This window comes from Chlamydotis macqueenii, chromosome 5, assembly GCF_036417535.1.
Source record: "Chlamydotis macqueenii isolate bChlMac1 chromosome 5, bChlMac1.mat, whole genome shotgun sequence".
Taxonomy (NCBI): domain Eukaryota; kingdom Metazoa; phylum Chordata; class Aves; order Otidiformes; family Otididae; genus Chlamydotis; species Chlamydotis macqueenii.
This window is the reverse complement of record NC_141560.1, coordinates 51,697,829-51,716,796: the sequence shown is the minus strand read 5'-3', so window position 1 is coordinate 51,716,796 and position 18,968 is coordinate 51,697,829. Positions and strand designations below refer to the sequence as shown.

General features: G+C 39.1%; 1 protein-coding gene across 2 annotated transcripts in view; it reads right to left on the bottom strand.

Moving 5' to 3' along the window:
* Positions 1 to 18,968, bottom strand: part of MOB2 (MOB kinase activator 2) — a 125,174-nt gene that overhangs the window by 58,050 nt on the left and 48,156 nt on the right. Inside the window, exon 1 of one of the 2 annotated variants that reach the window (XM_086749931.1) lies at positions 6,278 to 6,388. The exons of the other annotated variant lie outside the window; for it this stretch is intronic. Coding sequence (XP_086606057.1) covers positions 6,278 to 6,315 — 38 coding nt within the window. The 5' untranslated portion in view covers positions 6,316 to 6,388. Of the gene's footprint in view, positions 1 to 6,277; positions 6,389 to 18,968 lie in introns of those variants that run through there. 2 annotated transcript variants of the gene reach the window in all.

Sequence of the window (18,968 nt, the reverse complement as noted above, 5' to 3'; positions counted from 1 at the left end):
GGAAGAGCACAGCAACTGAAACCTACACTGGTGAACCTCCAAGGCTGAGCATGCACCAGTGGTCAGAAACGGCCAGCAGCCCTTTCTGGCTCCAGGGCTTGCTGCGGGTGGGGAAAAGGCACTAGACTGAAATCTGTCCTGATCATTTGGCTACACCACCAAACAACGAAAAATTCTGCTGTTTGTGAATGAGAACATTTGCCACATTTTGCTTGTCCTCGGAGGCTGTTCTCCCTCTATACACATCCAGCGGTCAGAACATCCTCAAATCTCAGTCTCCATCCAAATGCACTACTGAAATGTCATCCCTGCATGCACTGCAGTAACCCTCCTCCTCCAAAACTGCATAAAACAAGCGGCATTTTAATGACACATGAGAAGCCACCTCACTTTGTAACTGAAACATACTGAATGAAAATCACTGTCAGCTTCAGAAAATGGAAGAGTAAACCCGTATCCAGGTTACAAATGAGCATAAAGGGCTACAGCTGACCAAGAAAGCACTAACATCACTTTGAGTCAGGCAGAGTTCAGTCAGCAGTGCCGGCATTGCATCTTGGCTGACATTTTTTGACACAATAGAGCATTCTAAAGAAGATTCTACAAAAACGAATTCCCAATCCAACAAAAACTGAAGTGGATAATTTACATTTTTTGCCTTAATCTCATAAATCTGTGCTGTGCTTTCCAAGGATAACAGTCTGTATTGCTACCCTTAGACATTCCCTTTTTTCATGATAGAAACTGTCGTAATTTGGGAGGATTGTAAAGCAGTTCAAACAGCTGCTTCTCCTCAGATAAGATATTTGGGTGTTCATACTACTTCTGTTTGCCAGACGAGCTATTTCAACGGCCTTTCATGAGCTGTTTGTCACATCCTTTAATGATATTTTTCCTGCAGCTGCAACAATACTTAATAAAAAAGCCTTCTGAAACAGACTTCTTATGCTCTTTCCGATTTCTACTTTTTTGGGCAAAACAAACATAAGATTATACTTTTTCTCCTTGGCTTGCTTTGCGTCAGTACAAGACAGAAGCACACACGGAAAACAAATTCTTTTTCAATTCCAGTGCTTGGCTCAAAATCAAGAGTCATCAGTTTAAAGCAGTGGCTTGAAGCAGAGGAAACAGATCTTGGGGCCAACAATATTTTATCACAGTCAGTTCTGCATCCATTAATCATAAAGATATTCCTAAGTATTTTGTCCCCATCCAACTTGAATTTGTTTCAAGGCATCAGTTACTTCTGCCTTTGATTATATATAATCACATTCACGTACACATAACCCTGAGATGAATGCAGTAAAAAAAGAAAAATTTCCATGCAGAGCAGAACTCAAAAAGCATTTTCAGAATGGCCTAGGGCAGAAGAAGGGAGATGTCAAACTATTTGAATTCTCCCTTGAAACACCAATATCACAAGTTAAACTTTTCAAGAAGGTTGAGGAGCAAGTGCTCCTCAGCAGCACAGGCACTGAGATTCTAGTTGCAAACACTGCATTTTCAAAGCTTTCACCCCTGCCAGATTTCTGAATGCACAATCTAGCTGCATTCCTTCGGCACTGAAAAATGTCCCAGGAAAACATGCCACACAGCAGTTATTCAGCAGTGCAGAGTCAGGTACAGTAATGATGAGAAGATACAAATATTTGTCTAACATTTAAACATTTTGCTTTGTGCTAGTTGTCAAGCTTCTAAACCTGCACTGATTTACAAAATATGGCAGACCAAGTGTACTCTGCGTGGCCTTGTCAAAATGGCCACAGGAGAGAGTGATGAGGCATCACGTGCCTCAGTGGCCAGGATTATCAGAAATCCCAACTTGGTTCTTATTTTACCTAGCAGACTGTGTATCAGCATATCCTATGATATTTGAAGCAAGGTCAGCAAGTTGCCAGCTGCCCAAAGGAGCTCTTCACCTGCATGATCTACGTAACACTACAGCAAAGCTTTCCCACCGTGGGCATGACCATCGTGAAGGTAAACCAGCATGGGCATGGTTCTGTCTGCACTACTACATAGGTTATAGGAATGCGAAGGCCCATATATTATGATTTTTAAAGGCATAAGAAGCTGAGATCACCACTAAAGTTCAAACTGCGTACTTGTTTTGGGTGGGTGGAGGTCATAGCTTGTGAAATGGATGCTTGGATTTACGCTCTTCCTTAAACTTAGGAAGTCATTAGGAGAAAAAAGAGGAAATAGCTGTGTAATAAACAATAGTTATTTGACACCTTATCAGTGTGCAAAGACTTACATTCACTATCAGCAATTTCAAATGCTGATGGTACAAGAGAAGACAAAAAAAATAGCACTTGCAAAGAGGAAAAATGATGCTGAAACGATTACAGTGCCAGTGCATTTTTCACTGTCAATAAACACAGCACCAAGCAAATACAGGGCTATTACCCAAGTTAAGATGACCTTCAAAAAAGATCGTTTATAAAAAAGAAACTTTGCAATGCAAAGAAATATAATCAGCACACTGCAAGTTAGCACATAACAGCAAAGCTGACTTAACAGCATTGTCAAAGAGATGCTGGCAGGTAAGGTTTCTACCTGTCTCAGCAAGATAAGGTAGGTCTTCTAACTCAGTGTCCTCTGACGAACCCCAGCACCACCCCTCTGTCTCCACAAACACGTGCAACCATTACTCGCTTCAAGTAGCAAGAACAAACACGTCCATGTCCAGTGAGATCTGCTCAAAAATACCTATAAATCACTGCTTCTACATGAAACTCTGGAATTTACATGTTTCCCATTTATATGTGTACGGTTCGTACACTAGTATCAAGTAAGGTACAACTGAACAGGAGAAGGGCTAGGCAGGGGCAGCTTTTTGCTGATTCTAGATTTGAAAACATTTTGAAGTATCTTCTCTCCCCTTGCAGTCTTTCCTCCCCCTTTATGAGTTTACAAGTGCAATCAGAGCCTGACCAAACCACACCCAAGGAAAAAAAAAAAACAATTATTGTGATGGTTCTTGCTACAATTTCTTGTTTACAAGCAAAATTAAAAGCAAGGATCAAGATTTTCCTAAAAACTGGATCAAACATTTGCAGTTTTGGGGGGCACCTTATAAAGTCAAAGACAGAACTATTAAAAGGAAAAGTGAGCATCTTGATGCAAAAGATGTAAGGGTCTTCACATAACCCCTGTATCTTAGAGATTAGACTTCTCCAATCACTCTTTTTGGCTGCCTCATCCAAGATACCAGCATCACCTAAAACGCCATCATCATATAGAGCTTGATCAACCAATCTGCAAGAACTTAATGAGTTAGGCATGGTTTATTTACTTTTTAAGAACATCTGGCTACAGTATGTAAGGAGAAGTTGTTGCATTTTCATTTCAAAAGTTGAGAGTTTAAACAGAATTATTGTTCTCCCTCACAATTGCCAAGTTAAACCCTTTAATGTGATCTTACTGCAAGTTCAATAGCAGTGGGGGAGGCAGGTGTTGGTCTCTCCTCCCAGGTAACTAGTGATAGGGTGAGAAGAAATGGCCTCAAATTGCAGCAGGGGAGATTTAGGTTGGATATTAGAAAAAAATTTTTTACTGAATTTCCAGTGGTCAGGCACTGGAACAGGCTGCCCAGGGAGGTGATGAAGTCTCCATCCCTCGAGGTGTTTGAAAAACGTGTAGATGTGACATTTCAATATACGGTTTGGTGAGCATGGTGGTGTTAGGTTGATGGTTGGACTTGATGATCTTGGAGGTCCAGCCTTAATGGTTCTATAATTCTACGATTCTAACGTGCAAACAAAGTGACTTTTGACGTGAAGAATCACCTCCTATTGCTACTGGTGCACAACTTCTATGTTTTAACATTATTAAACATTTAGCATAACATCACCTTGTCTGATTCAGAGTATACTCAAAGTTCATCACCATGCTCTGCAGTTACATCTCTGAACATGCTGATTATTTTGACGTACTCATATTTGCCTGTACAAACCACTTGCCTTTTTTTTTTTAAATAAGAGAAGCTCAGAGTTTTCACGCACTACACTGCAAACAGTAATTCCACTGTAACTATGCCCCCACCACGTGAAGGTAACCGCTGCAGCAGCGTTTGTATTTGCCCTACAACATTCCACCCCAACAAACTACCCTCTCCTCAAGTGACCCACGCAGCAGACTGTCATTCCACCTGACAAGTGGAACGCGTTGTCACCAGCAAAAACCCCCAAAGATCAAAATAAGCCTTTCTGCTGACATGTCAAAAGTTTAGGCTAAACAGGAAAACATACTTGAAGCTCTTTTTCCATTACCTTGCATTATTAAACCATCTAGGCAAGAGATAAACATGAAAGGAATTTCTTTAATTAGATAAATTCAGTCCTCAGCATCTGTTGTTTAACAAAGTAAAGCACATCAGCATGTTAGAATCAGATAATATTGGAGTCTCCCACAAACTCACAGCTGAAGCTTATTTTTCATGCAAGCATTTAGGTGCCACTGGTTTTACTCACTGTAATACAACACTCCCAACTAAACGCTAGCTGTAAAATGTAATGCCAGGTATGTACTGGCCCACAACAAGTGAAATTCCTTAAAATGATTACGTTGCATCTAGCAAGTTAGAACAAGGCAGAACAGATGCACAGGGTGATCTTGCACAACTTACTTCCCTGAAGTTCTATACCATGCATTCATTTTTAATAAACCTCAAATCAATTAAAGATTGTGCTTCCCGTAACTAAAATCTAAATAATGCCTTTAACATAGGCAATATCCATTACATTTTGCATTTCAGCACCATTTCTTAACTGACTCTCTAAATCAAGATAATCTCTCAAAGGGTCAAAAATCTCTGAAAAAAAATCCCAAGTTAACATTAATATATTCTTCATCTCTATATACTACAAACTCAATCCCATTGAATGACAAATTCGTCTTACAGCTCAAAATCAAATACTGCAAGATAGTAACTTCCAATTATGTTCGATTTTGCATGCGGTTGGATAATGGAATTTTTATTACAGTTATTAAAAAAAGTTAAGGATAAGCCAGGAAGATGTTAGCATCCATCAGCGTTGCCATTAAAAAAAAAAACAAATCCAAACCAAATTAAAAGATTTTTAAAAACCAAATTTAAACATATGTTGGCAAAGCAAAGGACCCTTCTAAGTCACATTGTGCAAGGCAGTGAAGGCAAAAATAGTGCAGACCAGCTGAACAACACTGCCAAAGAATTTCCTACCTGATCTGCTTTCACTGCTGTATGTCTGCACCTCTCTTGTGCAGAGATTGTCAATCAAGTCTGCTATGGACTATGAGTTTAAAGCAACTAAGCAGTTTTGAGCTAGTCTGCACACCTGTATTCTGAAATATATCTGGGCTTTTCAGTAATGTAGCACTAAGCCAACTGCACCATGAAGCACTCATCACAACGGTTACTTACTACAGAAGGTTAAAAGCAGCAGCAAAGTAAAACGACACTCTGCGACTAAGAACTTCTTCATTTGTCAAGCCACCTGCCAGGTCCCAATAAACAGCTAACACAGCGCCGTATCAGTACAAGTGCTCTACAGCTCAGGTATGCTGTGCCGAGAAATAAAACTTAGATTGTATGAAAACATACAAGAATCTGCTTTAGTAAAATCAAATGCAATTATAAAAAATACTTTCACCTGAAAATTCCGTATTTTCAATTATTACAAAAAGATTCCTTAAACAAGGTATATCTAGTTAGATATCTTCTTCACAGTAATGATATATTGTCTGTTACTGAGAAGATTTAACAGCAGAGAGAAAAAAAAAAACAGTATTTTTAAAACCACAAAACCAGCGAAGTAACTCAGTAGTTTTAAGTAACTGAAACTAACTTAAAGTAATTTTTTAGACTGACTAAATTTAAAGTCATTTGTATTCCCTATCGGTGAGGATCACATTTAATGAGTTTAGCTCCTGCTTGTATCAAAACCATGGGGTGTTTGCTGGCAAGCGCTTGAAATAATTACCATAGGCATCTCTTCGGGTATCACACAGTTCCTAATGCTTTGGTGGTTTGACTGAGCAGATTCACCTCATTTTAACACACAGACAACTCTTGCCTGCCCCCACAAAATGCACACGCTTTAAAAGCAAATCTAACAAAATGCCAAAGAATGCAAGCTGCATATTTCACATGCTGTGATCCTCCGCGCTTTTTGAGACAAAAGACTCGGTCATTATTTCACGTAACCCGTCACTAGAAAGAAAAAATAAAGGCTTCCGTTTTTACACAGTTCTAATGATGAAGATTCAAAAGAGCACGTAGGCGCTTTCTTACCCATTCAGCGTGTATGAACCATTCCTCTTGAGTCTCATACTTGCAGATAAGAATCTTAGGAAAAAATCCAGAATGAGGTGGTTTTGTCCTCTGCTAGACCAGAATACAGGCACCTGTTTGGTGGTTGCGCTTTTTGTTCACCAGGGAATCTCTTTCCTGTTTCCCTGAGTCATCCGTGAGGAACAATGCGAAACCGCCACCAGAGCCGCTTAGCAGGAAGCCCAGAGGAAACTGCCTGCAGCCAAACGAGAGGCTGGAGGTGTAAAATCTCCCTAACACACCTCTGACAAAATCTTGGAGCCCACCACGGAAAAGCAGCAAAAACTCATGGAGAAGGGGTTTTTATCAAATACCATAACCGCTCCCTGTATGTGCAAGAACAAATCTTGCAGAAAGCTGTATTTTATCGGTGAGCTACTCTTCTTCCAATTGGTTTGAAAGCGGCTTCAGAGCTATTCCCTCCTTCTCACCAGCCCTGCTGTGACCACCACTCAAGTATTCAGCACTACCCTCAGAGCACAACGTAACTAAACAAGAAGCCCTAAATAACAAATACTCAGACCTTTTTGTGTTTCTTCTCCCCCTAATACCAAGTTGGAAACTACACGTGTGGAAAGGGACACACACAATTCGTGGTTAAAAGGTTTGTTTTTCTTGTAGAAGGTTAAAAACAGGCAGAACTGAAGTCACGCTCGAATGCTGCAGAGAGAAATATCCTCCAGCAGTCCCGTCCTGGGCAGGCTGCCCCGCATAAATCACACGATCTATTCACCCTTTCTGTTCACCCTACCCTCCCCTGGTAGCTGTGAACTCAAGAGCTGCGCAGCTTAACGGCTGGACCAGAGCTGTGAATCCACCACACAAAGCAAAAATTACTCCAGATAATTGTTGATCATTTCCCATCTGTGAGCAAATCGACACTGACTCCAGTAATAAATCACATTAAAAACCATCTTTAACAACGAATGTTGAAGTGACTGTCACTTGCGGCCTAGGTGAAACCACTCATTGATAATGGGAAAATTTCATGCTAGCCAAATATAAAGATTAAATATTCACTACCTAAACAGAGGGAAGCAATACGCAGGTTTCCACACAACTCCGTCCCAGGTATATTATTCTATAGTTTAATGGCCCAAATATCTAAAGACAATGTGTTTTCAAGCTGAATTTTCTTCTTGATCCTATCTTTGCATTGTTCTTTCAGACCTGTTATCTGAAAATTTAACAGTTACAGAAAAACAGCCTAAAAATATAGGAGAATTGCCTAATTTCTTTCTAGGTCCCTGAGATTATAGGAGTTAAGTGTAATCAAGTATACCTGTACAGGAACCCGTTAGATCACAAATGCTGAGAGAAAAGGGTTACAATGAATTACAGGCTGAAGAAATCAACAATGTCATACTGTTGATAAAATGCAATGAGACTGAGCTGTACAAATATGCTACATTTGCAAGACAAAGTAATTCTCAGCATCTATCAGGCCACACCTGGAGTACCGTGCACAACCCCTGGCACCCTAGTTGAAGACAGATGCAGAATTAGCTGGAACCCAGAGAGCACCAAGAAGAACCTTACCTATGCCACAGATGACAAAACTGGGAGAGGAAAATAAGATAACACCTTCCAAGAATGTAGAACACTGCTGTAAAGAGAAAGGAAACAAGATGTTCTTCGTGCTCTGTCCCTCACAAAGGGACTTGAATTAAGCAAGAAACAAACCAGGTTAGTATTAGATTTTTTTGTTTGTTTGAGTTTTTTGTTTGTTTGATATTTAAGTACAGGAACAGATTACAGAGTTTCCATTATTGCAGGCATTTGAGATTATCTCGCTCCAGAGCTGGGTGACCTCTATAGATCTCTCTCATCCCTAGTTTTCTATTATTTGCTCCCATTACTACCTGGAAGAAAGAATGAAAATCGCGCTGCGTAAACCACATGAGGCAAACTCACTCAAGTCAAACCAGGCTACAGCATGCTTTTCTCCTCAAAATAAGTTATACTGGCCAGGACTGCAAACAGGTCCAATACATTACCACCACAGTGGTAGCTGTACTCTGCTTTTATCATATACACCATGGGAAAGAATTATACTTGAGGTTCTTCTCAACCATCAACTTTGCAAAGATCCTATCTACACCCTGGCTGGCACCAGGTTCTGATTCTTCCAGTTGCTATGGTCAGGCCCCACTGTTCCTCAGGAGCAAGTGAAGACTCACTATGGCCACAGAAGAGCTAGAAATTAGGTCCCTGCAGGCAGCTACCTACTAGTGCTGGATAAAGAAGAGACACATTCTTGGAAGCTTATCAAAGAAAATAGGATTATTTATTTGCTTAATAATTTAGAGAAGAAAAATAGTTAAAGCTAATAAACAAACAAAAAAATTAAGTGAAGTTCATTTCTAAATGCTCTGCAAACCCAGAATCAAAACGAAAACTTGAGCTCAGTTTACTTCTTGGAAGCCAAGATTTCTGGAGGGGTGGTCTTAAAGCCAGACTCAGTAAATCTGATATGTCTTCAGTTTTAATTGAAATAAATCATGCCTCACTGAAAAGATACATCTGACAATACAGTTATAGCATCTATGACACTGGGTTTTTTGAGGTATCTACTAATCTGCACTGGAAGTGCACCAGCAATACAGAACACAGGGGCTGTCATGAGGTGCTGTCTGACGACTGTTACTTAATAGCAATTGACTAGTGTTGCAAACAGAAGAATCACAATTTTTGAAATCAAAAAAAGTAGACTTTGCCACTGTTTTTTTGAGCTCCTTTTTGAATGCAAAATGTAAACCATGTACCCACGGACTTTCTGAGCATTTTATTTTTACTGGCTACCTAATTTCTTAAAAATTTCACCATTCCCATTGCTGCAAGCAGCTGCTGGTTTTTTTCCAAACTACTTCTGCCGAAAGACATCAATGCTTTTTTTTTTTTTTTTTTTTTTTTCCCTTTTCACTCCCCCATGCTCTTTCAGGGATTACAGCAGCACAAGGGTATGTGTTCTTTAACATCTCCATCTGAAAACTATTATAGGAAACCAGTAACTAAATATAAACTGTCCAATCAGAGCCAGAGCCAGCCACATTGATGCTAGGATCCCAAAATGCTATCGTGGACAAAAGAACTTACCACAGAAACACAGCTAAAGTCTACTTGCCAACAAAACTGCTTCAGAAACAATGAATTCCTGCTTCAGAGGGGTCTTCTGGAGAAGTGTGTTTGGTTAACAAAGATTAAAAAACCCCTTATTTTTAGTCAACATCAAAATAAAGGCGATAAACTCGCTGAAGTAGGCAACTCTACAGTGAAGCAATATGCTATACACATTATCTTCTACAGTATTTTCAATTAGCTGCATCTAACAAAATCCTTTTCTCCTCTTTCTCCCTACACGTATGCATTCCAGAGAGCATACACAAGTTGAATCATCATTACTGTGGCGAAAACACACGGGCGGAGGGAAAAAACATCTTTATGTCTCCTTAAAATCCCTTCTGACAAATAAAGCATTCTTACAGCCCACTTCTCTTTTATTCCCTCCCCAAGCAGAATCCATAAACTTTAGCACGGATTACTTGTTCCCAAGCTAAACATTCATCCAATTACAGCTCTGCTTCTGAGGGAAATTTCAACAGGACTACTTGGCCCAGTTATTCTGGATGTCAGCTCAAAGTACAGTTCTTTAGATAACAGAAATTAGTATGGATGATTTACCATTTTTAAGCGTCTCCCAGACACTTTGTGCTTTGAAAATAGCACTAAAAGATCTCTGTTTAAATTACTATTAAAAAAAAACTTCTCCATTTAATAAGGAAATGTACATGTTAAGTAAAAAGCTGGGTACAGAAGAGAATAGCTAGTCCTCTACTACTTGGAAAGACTTACAGTACACTCAGAGCTTAATTATTCATCCAGAGGGAGTTTTGCATATGAATGAAACATCTTTCTACATCCAAAAAGAAACACGCACTAGCAATCTCAGTTCTCCACATCTGGTCAGGAAAGAGTGGAGACAGTGTGCCCATATGTACCCTATTTTCCAGAGCCATGGCTTTTTCACAAGTGTTAAAGTTACTTCTACAGCATTTTGTGTTATTTTATATATGTATCTTTCACCCATTCACTAGAATGTTTTTGAAAAAAATCTATTAGAATTTGTCCCACTACTGAAGAGAACAATTTACTCCCCTTCTTCTGGAAAATACCTACTAACCTAATGTTTCATCTTGTTTTCTACTGCCTTGCATCATAACTTGCACTTAAGGGCTGGTCAGGTTAATTCCCAAGACAATCAATGAAACACTGAATTGTTACAAGAAACAAATTTAAATCTACTTTTCCAGTCTGATTATATGCTTACAGCACTTGGTATTAGTGCATCTACCACACAGCGCACCAAATAGTGGGTCACTCAGGTTCACTTTACTTCTACCTAACTACTTATCTAATCTAGACTTAATTTAAACACCGATATTAGAGAAACAAGGAGCTTACAGGTCAATATCAATTGTTGCTGGATAGGAAATGAAAAAGTAAAAGAGAAAGAGAAGAACAGGAAAATTTACTCTGAGACATAGCTGGAGATATATGATTTCTCCAAATTCTGCTCATTTATTCTACACATAAAGATAGTGCTGCCTCAGCTTCAGAGCTGAAGGGATTTATTTGCCAATGCTCTAAAGAAATCCCATTTCAGGGGGGGGTTTGGCTTAGTATAGAAAAGAAGAAGTGGGGACACTACAGTGGTCAATATACAAAAGAAAGCTGTATCACGTTCCCTATATACAAACAGAAAGTTTGTACATGAGAAGTCTTTAATTTTATTTTTAAGAAAATATTTTTTTTAAATGAATACAATAGTCAGCCTTGATTTAAGGCAAAGATGACAGCAGCACTGAAAGGGTTATTGCAAGCACTTCATAATAAGCAAAAAAGGACAGTGTTGGAGAAAGTTACAGAACCGAAATAACAGAAAAGCAATCCGCCTGGAAACGGAAAAGGGTGGGTGAGCAGTCTCTACCGGACGAGGGCAAAAGCCAGGGTGTATAAATTTAGAAAAAAATACACACCCACACAAAACTTCTCAAGTAAGAGGATGGGGGGGGGGGGGGGGTAGCGCACGGCACAACAACCAAAATCATACAGCATTTTACAAGGCCTTTATATAAATTTTGCCTAATCATTCTTAATGGACATTTGCCCATGGCTCTGTACAGGAAAAACCAAGCTTTCAGCATGTGCCAAACTGTCTGAAACACAAACCTCTGGCACACTGCTTGCTTTGATTCCCCACTTCAGGAAGTTTCCTGGAGGTAGGTTTAGAGCAAATGAACATGGACACATTGCTCTTTGGAAGGGCTGTCCAAAAGAGTTAATGTAATGCCAGTTTGGTATCAGACTTCACAGTGCCCAATTGCATTATTTTTTAACTTATCTTAAATGATTTCTATGTTTTAAAAACAGAAGCACCTAGACAGGACTTAATAATTAGTTTCAGTGTTAAAGAGAGGTCCTTACATAGGGTTAATAAAGTACTGTGACAAAATAAATTCTTCGGTGAGAGGCGAAAGTTGCCCTGCTTCACGCAGATGGGCATTCAAACCAGCCACGTGGACAGCAGTTATTTATATACCTGTGGCAAAGGGTTGCAGAGCATGAAGACCCCCATTCAGATCAGCCCCCAAAACTTTGCCCATCTCAAAGGAAGGCTCATAAAGTAACATAATAAACAGTAAGAGAAGACTGATGTTTTTGGCAAGAGCAGCAGGCAGGTAATTTAGAGCAGGCACTGCCCCTTCGAGTCCAAGAACAGGAAAACTGTATGACTTACCAAAACGCCCCACCCACGAAGTCCCAGTTGGTATAAAAGCCTCTGCTGCAAAATTTAGCTAATGATACAATCCAGGAGAAGTCTGGAAGTACCACAAAGGGAGAACAGAAGAGAAATTTCTGAGAAAGAGACTTTAGCTAAAATTAACTACACACGATCAGACACGTATGAATCCCTTCTACTGCAAAACTTGCTGCTTTTTTTCATAATTTATATAAGTGGTCTCACACTAAGGTGCTAAAAGCTACAAGCAATTTTTCTACTAAAAAAAAAAGTTTAAAACTAGACTGGTTTTGTTAATAATGAAAGAGTATCCAGATTTCAATACAGAAAGCTGGTATTCCACAAGTAAAACTTTCATTATAGAAGCACTTTAACAAAGGAAAGGAAGGAAAATTCTTTAAATATTTAAAAAGAGCTATAATTTTGGTTAAATAGAGAACAAACCATTAAAAACAAGAGGTATTAGGAAATACAATTGGATAATAAGGGTATATATTTTGTAAGAGACTGCACACCATATACGTTAGCGAGTAAAACGGGTAGTAAGATCACAACAACTACGTGCTTAGTCATTAAAATATTTTTAATTTGAAACAAATGAAAAGTGTCAAACTCTCACTCTCAGAATCTCATTTTAAATGTGATTATGAGCTTGCTTTTGCACATCACCTCAGTGTCCTTAAAGATCCACTCATCTCTTCCATTATTATCCTTGCCACTGCATCGGCAGACTGATGGGACTCCAGACTGCTCCTCTCACACTAGGGTAAGGGAAATTCACTTAAGTCCCAAGTTTGGATTGTAGATGCCGATTCTGATCGCCAAATATTCTAAAATAATTAATTTTCTTAAATTTATAAGTTTAAAATTTACATTTGCAAAAGAAGACATATCTGAACACTAAGTTGTTCCGTTGCAGTTCCCAATCCAGATAGGTCTGAAAGACTTGTGGCAAAAATCCTTACTTGGGAAGGGAAACACTGATACACTCTCTGCAATTCGGCATCCAGTACAAATCTAAACAAAAGAACACTTCTGCACCCATGAAACAGAGTTGGCTTTGATCAAACTAATTATGTGTGGGAAATGGGGGGTGGGACACCAAAGATTAGCAAAAAAAAAAAAAAAAAATCTGTAAAGCCAGACATATACTGCTACAGGAAGACAACTATATGAGAAGCTTTAAGCTAATCTATCAATCAGTTGCGAATTTGTATGAAAAGAGGAGAAAAGTGGAGAATTGAACATTTCAAAATAAATTCTGATAATAAAAATTCTCATCCTGCATTTGTAGAGTCACTTATCAGACACGCTCAATGTGATATAACTTCAGAGAAAGAATTAATTGGCTATCTCAAAACAAAAAAAAATGCAATATTATTTTTGCAGATTATTCTGTACTTCTAAATTAATGCACGTAATGAAACAGCTTTTCTGAAATTAAGTGCAGAGTGAAAAATATCGTTCATGTCAACGGCAAACGCAGCAATATAAATCATTTCAACATTGGCTTTTTAGGTGATCCTAACAAAGCCCTTGCCAAATTGGACTTCAGCTGCTGTTATTCACATTTTTGCAAGATTTTAAGTATTCAGCAAAAAAAGTCTCTGTAGACAAACCCCAGGCATAACCCTAGTCATCCATCCTTCAAAGACAAGAATATTTCACCCCAGTCAGAATCTGGACCTCATATTTGAGGACATTAGAACATTAACTAACATTCATACAGCACTTTTGGAAATTTTTATAGTGCTTTGGAAAAAAATCCCCAATCCTTGCAACCTGTGTCATCTCAGTGATTATTAGAGTGGAAAATCCCATCAGGAAATGGCTATAAAGCAGAGCAGATAAAAGGAAATAGTTTGGAAACAATCAAAAACTCAGCGCTGTTTCTTTCTACATAAGCAAGGGTAAGACTCACAGGTCCCATCTGCACTGTGCATTTTCACGGCATTAGCTAAGGCACAGGCAGCGAACGTGAAATAAAACCCCAGTAAGGCCAGAATACTGGACATTCGATGTCAGATAGCTGACAACTATAAATGCCAGACTCCCAGATACTTAAAATGGTTTAAGTCCAGGTCTGAAGAATCTGCCACATCTACCGGTTCGCTCATGTCTTCCACTTCCATAGCTCCTTTTCCCAAAGTGTAAAATGGCAATACCAACACTTTAGGAAGCACTTAAACAGCCAGAACCCTAAAGCCTAGGGTTTTATGAGTTGAAGTGACTCATATAAAGCCAAGCACCAAACAGAAGAATAACATAAATCAGAAGTCCTCAGCTCCCAATTCAAACCTCACTGCTTAGGCCTCGTGCCTTTTAAAATACCTCTTACATGACAGAAGCTGCATTTCAGTTCTGAAAAACTGCCCTTCATTCTCTCATCTCTGCATACACACATACTTTCTCTAAAGATTTTTACTGAACACAGACCTTAGCTCTCAAGGCAATACTGTAGGCAAAGTCTAATTACTAGATTCTTATAGAATCATATAATGTGTTAGGGTTGGAAGTGACCTTCAAAGGTCATTTAGTCCAACCCCCCTGTGAGGAGCAGGGACATCTCCAACCAGATCAGGTTGCTCAGAGCCTCATCAAGCCTGGCCTTGAGTGTTTCGAGGGATGGGGCTTCCACCACCTCTCTGGGCAATATGTTCCAGTGTTCTACCACCCTCAGTGTAAAAAATTTCTTCCTTATATCTAGTCTGAATCTACCTCCTTCTATTTTAAAACCATTACCCCTTGGTCCTATCACAACAGGCACTACTAAAGAGTTTCTCCCCATCATTTCTGTAGGCCCCCTTGAGGTACTGAAAGGCCACTATAAGGTCTCTCTGGAGCCTTCTCTTCTCCAGGCTGAACAGCCCCAACTCTCTCAGCCTGTCCTCATAGGAGAGGTGCTCCAGCCCCCTGATCATCTTTGTAGCCCTCCTCTGGACCCTCTCCAACTGGTCCATGACCTTCTTATGTTGGGGGCCCCAGAGCTGGACACAGTACTCCAGGTGGGGTCTCAGGAGAGCAGAGCAGAGAGGCAGATTCACTTCCCTCAATCTGCTGGCTACATCTCTTTTGATGCAGCCCAGGACGCAGATGGCCTTCTGGGCTGCAAGCTTACTTTACATGCCACCATTCTCAAGTCAGAAAATAAAACTTAAAAATTGTACACTCGCCACTAAATTTCATCCAAACTTTGCATAACTGCTGCGTGACCACATTTCTGCTTTTACAGATTTCCACTGAGAAGCAGTCCTAGCTTATGGAATGGGAAAAATCTACAATCCAAGGCAATCTCTAACTCCTCACATACATAATGTATCCCATCCCTACATGCAGTCTGACATCCCATAGGTGTTTAGCCTGGAAAGTTGATCTTAAATGCTTTCAGAGATATGGCAATATATTTTTTCAGTAGTCAACAAGTGATCTGGGAGAAGAAAGCAAAATAATTCTATTTTGGGAATGAAACATTTTCTTCCTGGCAAAAGATAGAGTAACTCAAGATTAAAATCACAATTTCTAGCTACCATCAGAATTTTTATCCCTTTACTGTGCCATCACCTAGAAGAAGGACAACTTAAGGGGAGTGACTAATCTTGCTGTGAAGACCCAGTTTAGATGAGAGAACCAGTTTTTGGCTGGAAATTCTGAATAAACAAGAAACTACTCAGTTTAAATTTGAAAAACTGACTGCCAAATTAATAAAGTCACAAAACTTCATGTGACAGGTTAGAGTTGCCTCAAAACCCTTATGTTTTTCAGGTCATATCAACCTTTCATTCGAAAGGCTCTTGAGCATTCCTAGAAGATTTTAACCACCATCAGTTTAGCCCCACATACACGCTTACACGTGCATATGATGGTCAAATACTTTTTTTTCTTGAAGCCTATCTAAGGGTACCTATCTCTTATAGCCCGCTCTTTCCCCACAGGTCTCTCCTACCAATGTATCCACCTTACATAAGACTGCACTTGTGTTATGCTTCCCTTCTTTACGGGTTCCATCTTTGCTTCTTCCAGGATTTAAAAGGAATACTATTTTACCTATATACTTCCACTAGAGCACAGCTTCATTAACTGTTGTCAGTGAAACACAGGCATGACAATCACAGAGGTTACGAACTTATTTTCAAGAGGAGGATGGGTACCTGTTTGAACTGTTCCTTCTATACATGTGCCCTTTTATAGAATTTAAGCTTATACACTGGGGATTTAACCTAAATCCTGGATTTGTAAAGCACACGGTTTAAGGTCACAACCACAGAGTTGCTAGCTTGCATTCATGATTCAGGAGAATCAATTCAAAAGCCAATCATTAAACCCACTCTAGACATAATTTTAGATTCCTGACAGATGAGCAAAAGAAAGCATGCACAGCAAATTGAGAAGGGAGATTCACCTTACACGCTATTCTGGAATACCTATTATTTGTCTAGTTTTTTAAATTATTGTTGTTGTTATTTACCTACTTACTTAGCTTGGATTTTTAATCCAAGTTCATGTAATTTTGCTTGAAGTTACTAAGTTACAGTACTAATAGCAGTCTTGCCTACAGTGCTGTGAATAGGATGAAAGCAAAAACTAATTAGCACACAGTTTTCAAAGGTGAATTATCACATCATTAGCCAAGCCATTTACATCTCTGCAATGGGGAGTATTCTCCAATTTTAGACAGTTAAAGGGACAAAAATGGACTAAATTGCTTAAGGTCAAGTAGTACAGTTTGTTGCTTATTAAGAGTTTCAAAACTCTCCAGTAGCTTGAGTAGCTCGTAGGGACATTTTCACACTATGCCTTTGTCCTGCTGATACCATCTTCTGTCAGATGTTTAAAGAGACAGAGCAAGCTTATCCACCAAGAAATGTTAACACTCACTTATGTTGTGAGTAAATGTCATTTCTCTACCTTAAAAGAAAAAAAAAAAAAAAAGCAGAGGACCAATTAGCAAAAAATGTCTGGCTGTATCTTCGCAGTCACATAATTTAAAAGTAAAAGCATAAAGAATAATCAGTACCTATACCTGTCATATCTAGAAGCAAAACCAAAAATACTAATACACAGTACCGGTTGTCCTAAAATTGCTTCTAGTTCAATAATCAAAACTTTTTAAAGTATATAGTCAGAGTAATTTTTAAGGGATATCGCCAGCCTAAAAAATAAGGGTTTTTTCTCCCTGTATTTTAGCTGCATGGTACATATCCAAAACCACATATGTTAAAGCAATTCTGGGCATGCAACTCGTTCGACAATGCAACAGTTAAAGACTGCAGGCCTTACAGTAGCCTTGTTGCACATAAGGGTTGTAAGCCATTTTTTCCAGTGCTAATTATCATACTGTTCTCTTATCTGAGAAAAAAAAAAAAAAAAAAGAAAGAAAAAAAAGAGAAGAGATTTTGTACGCTGTTTCCTATTAAACACATTGAAAAGTAATTTACATATTGCAAAACTATCATCTTCACATCCTGGAAGAGTATAAAATACGCAATTGTGGATCCATGGTGGACTCTGCCACCTGAGCAGGCACTGCTGCCACGCTCAGTTTCAGTACGACACATGAGCATCTTCACAATGGCATTTGCTTTGCTAGCCTAGACAAGCAAGCTGGCGAAGAGGACTGCTGGGTTCAGCTCAAGGTGATGAAAGAAAGAAACCTCTAACACACAGAAACCTTTCTGCCTCCAGTGGAGCTGGAATTTCTTTCCCTACCTATCCGGCTTTCTCCTTACCTGTAATTTGCACCCATACTCACTCTGTGATTTTATTTAACCTTCATACTGTGCTCTCCTTCGCATCTACCTTTCAAGCTCCTGCGCCAGCACAGGATCCCTCAGTTTTTCAGGTGCCCATCTGGCAACTGAAAGGGCCTATGAAGAAGTAGTACAACGCAAACTTAACCACGCATGGCTTCATCAGTTTTGGCCTTTCACTCCAACTTGCAACCCTCATCTCTTTTTTTTCAGCTACTCCAGATTTCTTAAGAAAAATCTTTACAAAGGTTACCAGAGCTCTCCAGTTCCAATTAAATTAAATCCCAAGGAGTCACCAGAACAGATACTGAACTGATTGCTGCATTCCCAGAACAGCTGTTTACAGTCATATTGATAGCATCAAATAAGCATCATGCTTTAACCCCGCACATTATTTACAAATCAACTTGCACACCAACAGCTGAAACCTCACTTCTTATTTTAAAACTTGGGCTAGATCATAATTCAGAAAATAATTCCCGTTCTATTTTTCTCTTCTGACAACTAATTCAATGAAAAATTATACTCTGTTGATATATAACACCACACTCCATTTCCTAGTTCACAGCTCAAAGCAGTGAAAGCTAGAAAGGGACATTATTGTACTTTCGCTGTTAACCTTTGAAAACAAACCCATTTGAAGTTTAAGTGACAAAAACCTTTATTCTCTAAGTGGTGGAAAACCAAGGCTCTTCAGTTTTCTATCAATTGTTACCAGGGCACAAACCAGTTTTGGTCCTATACTAGACAAAATAGTTCTTACAAAGCTTTGTTGCAGGTTGTCAGCATTTTTTTTTTTAACAGCATTTCATTTTCCTCATACACTGCACTCAGGTAAGAATATATACCAAAGAATTTGGATAATCAAGTGAGATGCCCTGTCTCTACCTCTGAAGTTGAAGTGCCAAATAAGCGATTATGCAAGCACCTACAAAATGCTAAATTCAGAACCAGAGTCCTTGCCTCACCCCTGTAATATCTCTGCCTCTTCCAGTTTCCCCCATCTTCTAAAGAGTGATTGATATTTTATACTCGTGACCAGATCTAGGGAATGTCACTGCAACACTTGGACATTTGTTAGTACAGGTTCCTATTTTTATTAACT